This window comes from Salpingoeca rosetta (genome assembly GCF_000188695.1).
Source record: "Salpingoeca rosetta unplaced genomic scaffold supercont1.35, whole genome shotgun sequence".
In the NCBI taxonomy this organism is placed as follows: domain Eukaryota; class Choanoflagellata; order Craspedida; family Salpingoecidae; genus Salpingoeca; species Salpingoeca rosetta.
Window position 1 is genome coordinate 242,394 of NW_004754899.1, and position 8,896 is coordinate 251,289.

At 54.0% G+C, this 8,896-nt stretch overlaps 3 protein-coding genes across 3 annotated transcripts in view; 2 read left to right on the forward strand and 1 right to left on the reverse strand.

Annotated features, from left to right (window-relative positions):
• Positions 1 to 3,370, forward strand: part of PTSG_10172 (uncharacterized protein) — a gene marked incomplete at its 3' end in the record, with an annotated part of 3,510 nt that extends 140 nt beyond the window's left edge. The window contains exons 1-12 of the mRNA XM_004988452.1: positions 1 to 472; positions 655 to 699; positions 885 to 999; positions 1,121 to 1,190; positions 1,339 to 1,425; positions 1,568 to 1,663; positions 1,778 to 1,937; positions 2,209 to 2,303; positions 2,475 to 2,584; positions 2,785 to 2,835; positions 2,983 to 3,097; positions 3,263 to 3,370. The exon at positions 1 to 472 is cut by the window's left edge and continues 140 nt beyond it. Of these exons, the coding sequence (XP_004988509.1) occupies positions 1 to 472; positions 655 to 699; positions 885 to 999; positions 1,121 to 1,190; positions 1,339 to 1,425; positions 1,568 to 1,663; positions 1,778 to 1,937; positions 2,209 to 2,303; positions 2,475 to 2,584; positions 2,785 to 2,835; positions 2,983 to 3,097; positions 3,263 to 3,370 (1,524 nt within the window). The remainder of the gene's footprint in view (positions 473 to 654; positions 700 to 884; positions 1,000 to 1,120; positions 1,191 to 1,338; positions 1,426 to 1,567; positions 1,664 to 1,777; positions 1,938 to 2,208; positions 2,304 to 2,474; positions 2,585 to 2,784; positions 2,836 to 2,982; positions 3,098 to 3,262) is intronic.
• A 388-nt stretch (positions 3,371 to 3,758) lies between these two features.
• On the forward strand, positions 3,759 to 7,546 carry PTSG_10173 (CMGC/CDK protein kinase). The gene is made up of 11 exons (XM_004988453.1): positions 3,759 to 3,950; positions 4,141 to 4,358; positions 4,595 to 4,735; positions 4,990 to 5,037; positions 5,220 to 5,332; positions 5,616 to 5,702; positions 5,893 to 5,937; positions 6,138 to 6,197; positions 6,399 to 6,508; positions 6,741 to 6,887; positions 7,116 to 7,546. The coding sequence occupies exons 1-11, from the start codon at positions 3,799 to 3,801 to the stop codon at positions 7,312 to 7,314; spliced, it is 1,320 nt and encodes a 439-aa protein (XP_004988510.1). The 5' UTR covers positions 3,759 to 3,798; the 3' UTR covers positions 7,315 to 7,546.
• PTSG_10174 (uncharacterized protein) lies at positions 7,435 to 8,832 on the reverse strand (the record flags this gene model as incomplete). Its single annotated transcript, XM_004988454.1, has 4 exons — positions 7,435 to 7,891; positions 8,149 to 8,217; positions 8,419 to 8,661; positions 8,827 to 8,832. The coding sequence occupies 4 exons, from the start codon at positions 8,830 to 8,832 to the stop codon at positions 7,688 to 7,690; spliced, it is 522 nt and encodes a 173-aa protein (XP_004988511.1). The 3' UTR covers positions 7,435 to 7,687.
• Positions 8,833 to 8,896: the final 64 nt, after the last annotated feature.

Genomic DNA, 8,896 nt, shown 5'->3' on the forward strand with positions numbered 1-8,896 from the left:
GCCCTGCTCTTTGGTGCTCGAGTGCACTTTAGTGGTGAGAGCAGCGGTAGCGGCAGCAGTGCCAGCGACAGCAGCGGTCGAAGAGGGGATGGTCGTGTTCAGAGGCCACCCGTGTTGTCGGACGCGTCCACAACAGTGCTTGCTTCATCGCCAGAGGCAGAAGGGGATGAAGGGGAGGAGGACGCCATGGACGAGCAGGATGCATGGGAGAGGGGGTGGATGGAGTATGACCAGAAGCCGGTCGATGTGACGCCCCTGGAGCAGCTCTTCAAAGGCGTTTGTGCCGCAGCCAGTGGTCACGAGTCACCACAACCTTCTCTATTGAACGTTGCCGCTGAAGCCGTGGTCGCGGAACACCGCGCCGCCTTTGCGGGTGCTGCCTTGGAGTCATCGCCATCGCCCTCGATGCCCTCGCCTCCTTTGTGCAACCTTCCTGAGCTTGAGGGCGTATTCACGGGACACCAGCGATCGAGTACGTGTGTGTGTGTGTGTGTGTGTGTGTGTGTGTGTGTGTGTGAGAGAGAGAGAGAGAGAGAGAGAGAGAGAGAGAGAGAGAGTGTGTGTGTGTGTGTGTGTGTGTGTGTGTGCAAATGCTTGCATGCAAGCAACAGCGTCTCACAGTCACGCTGCTGCTCCAACATGCTGTTGTTGCAGGTCCACGTGCGATCGTGGATGTTGTCTTCTTCTCGCACAAGCTCGGTAAGTTCAAACATGACGTCACGGTATATGTTGTGAACGGACACAGATAGGAGAGAAACGCAAAGAGAGGCAAACACACACACAATACACACATACACACATACACGCACACACACACACCTTCTCTGTCGCTGCAAGCCTTTCTGTACTCACGCCTTGCGCGCGTTTGCTGTCTCTGACTGCAGATCTGCTGCAAGCACGCCTGCTGCAGCTGCGAAACGTGGTCACCCACCACGTCGTTGTGGAGAGCGCTGTCTCCGTCTGGGGCCAGGCCAAGCCGCTGATGTTTGAATCAACCCTGTGAGTTGTTCGCAAGCAACAACAGAACAACGCGTTGTGTGTGTGTGTGTGTGTGTGTGCTTCCCTGACCTTTCTCACTCTCACTCTCACGTTGCATTCCCCTCATCATCCTCGCTGATAGGGATCTGATGGATTGGCCAAAGAACCTGAAGCACATTACCGTGCCTTCGTGCTCGCAACACGCCAACATGGTGCGCCAGTGCTTGCATCCGAACAGCCCACACACAGTTCCCCTTGGTCATAACACTTTTTAACGCTCATGTAGTGTGGTCTCCCACTGATCCCCACACTCACTATCCCATATCCACACACGCCATCCACCCCTTACCCCTTGTGCAGGTTAATGCTGTGTCGAACATGGACCCTCCACTTCACGCGGATGAGTGGAAGGTGGAGCAAGCTTACAAGGACTGCGCTTTCAACGCTGTGAGTGCACCTCGCACGTTCCCTTGTGAGGAAGCAGTCTGCAGGCGGGTTCTTTTTGACCCCCTTTTGAGTTGAGTGGATACTGATGGCCTCTCGTACATGCCCTCCTCCTGCTCAATCGCGTGCACACAAATGCTTGCAGGCAATCAAGGAGCTGGTTCGGGAGATGCCCGACAGGGACGACGACACCCTCGTGCTGTTGAGCGATAGCCCAACCACATTCCCCGACCGAATCACGGTACGGTTGCGCTGCTCAGCAAGGCGTTCTGACCACACACGCTGTTCTGCTGTTCTGCCACGCGCACGCGCCGTGATGTTGTCTTGTCTCACCAACGCACACATGTGTCTGCAGTTGGAGCAGCTGCAGTGGTGTGAGCTGCGTCCCAAATGGCGCAGGGTGGATCTCGTTATGGATCGCACCATTCTGGGTTGCCTGCAGGCAAATGGCATCGACACCCAATGCTCCATTCAGCGCTCCGCCCAGGCACACGTACCAGCCTTGTTTCTGAAAGGTATGCGTGTGTGTGCATGTACATGTACATGTGAGTGTCAGTACGTGTGTGTATGAGTGTGTGAGTGTGAGTGCGTGCGTGCGTGTGTGTGTGTGTGTGTGTGTGTGTGTGTGTGTGTGTGTGTGAGTGTCTGTGTGTTTGTGCGTGTGTGTGTGTGCGTGTGCGTGTCTGTGCGTGTGTGCAAAAGTGAGTTGCGGAGCGCTGTCCCTTGATGACCATTCAATGATGCTTCAGATACATTGCTTGTATGCTCGCTCGCACGCGTGCTCAGACATTGCTGGGCGCTTTGATCAGACGCCATTTGTTGACTTTGACACCCCTTCTCAACCAGCATCGTCAACCTCTATATTTGGTGGAACGCAGCTGGTAAGACACCGCAGCATGCATTGTGTACAGCAGAGAAGACTGCTGACGACGTGCGATGTTTGCATGTCTCACGGCCATGTCACGCCGCACTTGTGTTGTTTTGCGCTGCTTACCATCCTTCCCACTCCTCACATCTTCGTATCGCACCTCTACACCACACTTGCGCGTTAGGCACGCACGGGCACGTTGCCACAGTTTGTGTTCGGCACGCTCGTCTCCGCACGGAAACAGCTACTGCGTGTACCATCACTTCCCAAATTGTCTTCACCCTGCAATACCACGTAAGCGCCAGCACTGCAGCTGCCACTGCTATGCTCGTGTGTGTGTGTGTGTGTGTGTGTGTGTGTGTGTGTGTGTGTGTGTGTGTGTGTGTGTGTGTGTGTGTGTGTGTGTGTGTGCGCGCGCGCGTGTGTGCCTTCAACACGTGTTGTACCACATCGCTCGTCTCACTTGACGGTGTTTGCAACACACATGTCCGCAGACGGGAGCAACTGGGGATTCAGGCGCAGGACATTGCATCAAACCCCCTCTGGTCCGTTTTGAGCGCTCCTCCGATGTTTGATGCAGGCAGCAACTGAGTACTGCGTTTCTGCTTGTGCTCGTCATGCTTGCCAGCTATCACACACACACATACACACGTGAACTCGTGCTGTATTTGACACCCTTCGCTCCGCAACAGGTGGCAGAAGGCGATTCAGGCTGCAGTTGTTCGTGCGCAATTGTCTGCAGATGACACGTCTGCCCCCGCACTGCCTCCCTCACCGCCGCTGCTGTCAAAACACCCACAGTCCAAGGTGTGTGTGTTGGTGTGGTGTTGGTGTGGTGCTGTTGGAGGCTGTTGTCCTGGGTGTTGTCGGTTTGCGAGTCTTGCATCGGCGTCTGATGTTGCTTTCTGGCTTTCTTTCAATCCTCACCCCTCGTCCGCCCTCCCCTCCCTTTCCTTCCTTCTTTTTATGCAGTCGCTGAGCCAGTGCGGCGTGCCTTGGCCATTGATGCAAAACAGGGAGCTGTTTTCTCACGCGTTTTGTCGCCCGCGCAGAAGTGCACAGCCTCTCAACGTTGCGTAGCAGCAGGCATAGAGCTGGAGAGCTGACTAGCTGATACTTCCCTCACTACCATGGCTATCGAAGTCCTTTTGTCTGTGTGTGTGTGTACGCACATGAACCCACTGTGTAAAATTCTATTGCTTTCATCCCCTCCGCGTGAACAAAAAACAGCCCCGCACACATACACACACACACACACACATACACACACACAAACACACATGGCATTGGCATTGGCATCCAGAGTGTTTGAGTGATTGGGCACGAGGCTCTCTGCAGCTCTGCTGCTTCTCGATCCGGAGGGCAAGAACTCAAGAAGTCAGTGTTGGTGTGCCTTCGTTGTCCGCAACCACTGAAAGGACTGCACCGAGGAAAATTGGGCATGATGCCGCATATTTCTCTACAAACGAACTGCGGAAAGTCGCACACACAACACAACCAACCAACAAATGGCGAGCAGGGTCAAGACGGGAGCCACGGCAGGGGCTGGGAATGGGAACGGCGCTGCTGCCAATGGGAAAGCGGGCAAGGCAGCGGCGGCGGCGGAAGCGAAGCCAAAGCCCTTTTTGCAATTCGATCCACACCTAACACCCAAGAGCTCGTGAGTCCTTTCTGCTTGAAGTCGTGCTGATATGATGAAGTTTCCTGATCAGCAGGCGGGAACGCACAAACACATAACATAACACACACACACACACACATACACACACGCGCGCGCGCGCACACACACACACACACACACACACGCACACACACACACACATACACACACGTTGTTTGTCATGTTATAGGACGTACCGCAGTGCACAGGTGGTCGGCGAAGGCGTGTTTGGGGATGTGCGCAAGTGCTTCTCCAAGAAGATGAAGAAGTTCTATGCCCTGAAGAAGATCAAGTACAAGAAGGCTGAAGACGGCTTCCCTGTCACGGCGCTCCGTGAGATTCAAATCACACAGCGCCTCTCACACCCAAACGTCATCAAACTGAAGGAGGTCGCCGTCACCCCTGCAGGTGCGTGTTTGTGTTTGTAATTATGTGTTTGTGTGTTTGTGTTTGTTCGTGTGTGTGTGTAAGTGTGTGTGTATGTATGTAAGTGTGTGTGTATGTGTGTGTGTGTTCGTGTGTGTTTTGTGTGCTGTGCATGGACTGTGCTGTGTGTGGTGTGATGACCAACAGGTTCTTCAAGGCCAGCTGATCGTGCAACATCTGACACGAGCGGTTGCCTCCCAACCTGCGCACTCGCACAGCTGTACATGACATTGGAGACGACAGGTTCTGCTATTTGGTCTTCCCTGTCATTGAGCACGACCTGTGCGGGCTCATCGGCAACAAGGACTGGAACCCAAAGCCAAACCACATCAAATGCTTGATACAGCAGCTGTTCCGAGGTGTGTGTGTGTGTCTGCTTGTGTGCCAATTAGTGTGTCTCTGTCTGTTTGTCAGTCTCTCTGTCTATGTGTCTGTCTGTCAGTCTCTCTATCTCTGCCTCTGGCTTTGCTGTTTGGCTACAACCTGTCCCACCACCGTATGCGTTGTCACATCTGTCCAACGGCCTCGGTGCCACTGCTTCTGCGTTGAAGCGACTGAGTATGCCATCTCCCATTGCCCTCATGTCACACACACTATCCTTGTGTCTTCGTAGGGCTTAAGTACATCCATGCCAACAGCATCCTTCATCGAGATATCAAGAGTATGTTTGCGCATGTGCGTGCGTGTGCATGCGCATGTGTGTGTGTGTGACTGTTGTTGTGAATGGCGATCAACACGTCGTTTTAACGTTCAGCTCATGTTATTCATATCCATACACACACACACACACACACACACACACACACACACACACACACACGCGCGCGCGCGCGCGCGCGTCAGGTGCGAACATCCTTGTGAGCAGGCATGGTGTGCTGAAGATTGCAGACTTTGGCCTTGCGCGGCCGTACCGACCTGAATCCGTCAGCGCGCAATACACGGGGCTCATCTGCTCGGTAAGACACCGTCATATGGGGTGTTGGACGGCGGGTGGAGGGGAAGTGGGCAGACAGAGATGCGTGGAGAGATTGAATGCTGGATGCAGAGATGGGAGCAGTCACACACATAGACAGACAGACAGACAGACAGACAGACAGACAGACAGACAGACAGACAGACAGTGATACACACACAGACACAGACACACGCACGCACACAGACAGACACACTCATGTATGCTTATCACTACCACCACCACCACTACCACCAATTTACTTCTCCACCATCTGTGTTCTTCAGCGGTGGTACCGCCCGCCCGAAATTCTCCTCGGCGTTGACAAGTACGCGCCGGCGCACTACACCGCAGCCGTAGACATCTGGAGCGCGGTGAGGAGGCATATCATGCCATGTGTGTGTGTGTGCGTGTGTGTGCGTGTGTTTGGCTGGTTGATTGGCTAGTCGAGAACGTGTACGTGAGTGGCAGGCTTTCGCAAGCAAAGCACACTCGTTGCTCGTGGTGTTGTGCATGTCCTAATGGCTGCCATCACCGCCCCCGTCATCGTCTTGGGCGCAACAGGCGTGTGTTGTTGGGGAGCTGGTGGCTCGCGACGTCATTCTCAAGGTGGAACACATGCGCATTTGCTCTTGCTGGAGGCACAGTGACGGCTTCCGTGTCACTCGCTGGCGCTATCCATTGCTTCCGTTCATTGACATTCAGTCCTGAATCACGACTTACATTGTGTTCATCACCATCACCTCCTCCACATCACCATCACCACCACCCATCATCATCATCATCATCATCATCATCATCATCATCAGTCGCGAGCGGGCAAATCGGACAAGGAGCTTGACATCACGCAGTTGACGCTCATACACGAGGTGATGGCGTGCACTGGTGGTGACATGATGGTGGTGATGGTGGTGATGGTGGTGGTCACGTGATCGCTTGCTGTCTGCTTCGCGTGCACGTATTATTTCTCACGGCCATCAGAAGCATTCCGTCTTTGTTCCTTGTGCTCGTCGCTCGCCCGTCTCACCCCATTCTCGTCCCCCGTCTTCGCTCATCCGTCTTCACAACAGCTGTGCGGCTCACAGGAGTTTGACACGTGGCGAGCGTGGAGGGACAGCTGGATTTCCTTCAAGGACAAACGCAGGTCCACCCTTTCCCAAAGGTTCACGCCAAAGGCAAGGTGAGGTCAACAGTTGCGTCGTGTGTGTGCGTGTGTGTGTGTGTGTGTGTGTGTGTGTGTGTGTGTGTGTGTGTGTGTGTGTGTGTGTGTGTGTATGTGTGTATGTGTGTGTGTGTGTGTGTGTGTGTGTGTGTGTGTGTGTGCGTGGTTACTCGTGGAGGTTTTGTTTCTTGTTGATATTTCACCCACCACATCCATCATTGTCATCTCGACCACCATCATGCACCAACAGCGCTCTGGGCGGCCAGCACTTTGCGCGCCAGTTTGTCAAGTTTGCCATGTTTCTCTTCCGCGTCAACCCAGACGCCCGCCCCACAGCCACCGCTGTCCTCGCACACGACTTCTTCAAGTCCACACCGCCGCCCTCTCTGCCGAGCGAGTGCGTGTCCTGTGTGCGGTCATACATGGTGTTTGCGTTCATGACGATGCATGAGCGTGACGCTGAGCTCGTTGTCGCATCGTCTTCAGCGTTTGTGGTTTTGGTTGTGAACGTGCTCTTGCACGTGTTGGCGAGACTCTTGTCAGCTCACCACACACACACACACACACACACACACACACACACACACACACACACACACACACACACACACACCGGCTGCTGCAGGGTTCCGCTGCCGCAGGAGGAGTGCCGCGAGATCAACACGAGGCGATCCCGCCCCGGTCACAGCAAGCAATCGCAGCAGCAATCACATTCACAACAACATCAACCACGCTCACACTCACAACAACAACCACGCTCACGCTCACAACAGCAGCAAAGGCGTGGGCCTGCAAGCAAGCGAGCGAAGATAGGTGGCACGTAGCGTGGCACATGGCAAGCAGTGGACATTATTGTAACTGAACGATCGATACACGTGTGAAAGTGAATGTATGTGTGCATGTGTGTGCATGTGTGCGTGTGTGTTGTGTCATTTCAACATTATCGACCGACTGCAGAGCGCGTGTGTTGTTGCGTCGGATATCGTATATTCGCACGTGCTACGATGGCGTTGGCATTGGTGTCGCAAGCACAGGCAATAAAAGCGGGCAGCGAAGATAACAAGTAGCAATATGGACATCAATGTCAACAGACGTGTGTGCAGCACGCAAAAACAAAACAAAAAAACGCGCGCACACATACACAGACACAGACACAGACACAGACACAGACACATACACACAGAAAGAGTGCGACGGCTATGCCTTTGGTTCGTAGAACTTGCTGAAGTGCTCGTAGGGCAGCATGACGCGCGTGCCCTTACCACTGCCCTCCAGCACCTTGATGTCCGCACTGAACTTGTCGTAGTCAATGTCCTTCAACTTGCCGAGGCAGTTGGCGTGGGGCCCGTGGAGAATGAGCACGTGTCCGCCAACACTTGGGATCACCGTCTCCAGATACGCCTACAGTGCACACACGCAGGAGTGGGGAGGGATGAACCATTGAGACGGAACAATGCAGCACAGAGATAGTGGATGAGGAAATGAGTCGCTGTTGCGTGTGTGTGTGTGTGTGTGTGTGTGTGTGTGTGTGTGTGTGTGTGTGTGTGTGTGTGTGTGTGTGTGTGTGTGTGTGTGTGTGTGTGTGTGTGTGTGTACTGCAACAAAGCTGCAACCAATACCACCACCACTGACAACATGTGCGTGCGTGTATGTCAGACCTGATCCAATCGCAGCGTGGTCTTGGAGTCAAGCAGTCGCACATTCGCCGTGTACGCATCAGCCAAACTCTGCACGAGGAAAAAGAGGGGGGGGGGGGTTTGAGGTGACGAGCATATGATGATGAGGAGGAGGAGGATATGCTGATGTGGGGAGAGGTGCTGCGTGCGATCGGAAAGCAAAAAGAGCAAAAGGTGACACCATGTATATACGCGCCCATAAAGATACACAGACAGACACAGACAGACAGACACACACACGCACGTTCAGACCTTGACGTATCCCTTGCGTTTGTAGTATTTGCCGTCAGCGAGCGTCTTGTTGATGATCTTGACAACAATGTCCTTGGCAAGCCAGCTTGCATCCTCGCCAGCAGCACCATCCTTACCAACAGCACCGCCAGTCGCCTGTGCCATGGCCTTCATCTTTGCTGCCTCCTCCTCCTTCTTCTTTCTTCGCTCCTCCTCCTCCCGCTGCTGCCGTTCCAATTTCGCCCTCTTCTTCTCCTCAATGTCCTGACGTGGCGCAGGTGGTGTGTGTGTGTGTGTGTGTGTGTGTGTGTGTGTGTGTGTGTGTGTGTGTGTGTGTGTGTGTGTGTGTGTGTGTGTGTGTGTGTGTGTGTGGGAAAGCGTGCGAATCAGCGACAGCGTGTGAGCGCCCACGCAATTGGAAAAACAAACCACCATGGAGTGATGTGACGGCCACGCGAGCACACTTACGCATACACACACACACAGACACATACACCCA

Bases quoted from the DNA above. Each gene is read 5' to 3' on its own strand.
- PTSG_10173 (XM_004988453.1), top strand. From the start codon at position 3,799: ATGGCGAGCAGGGTCAAGACGGGAGCCACGGCAGGGGCTGGGAATGGG. The intron at 3,951-4,140 runs GTGAGTCCTTTC...GTCATGTTATAG, and splicing joins CACCTAACACCCAAGAGCTC to GACGTACCGCAGTGCACAGG. The intron at 5,333-5,615 runs GTAAGACACCGT...TGTGTTCTTCAG, and splicing joins ACACGGGGCTCATCTGCTCG to CGGTGGTACCGCCCGCCCGA.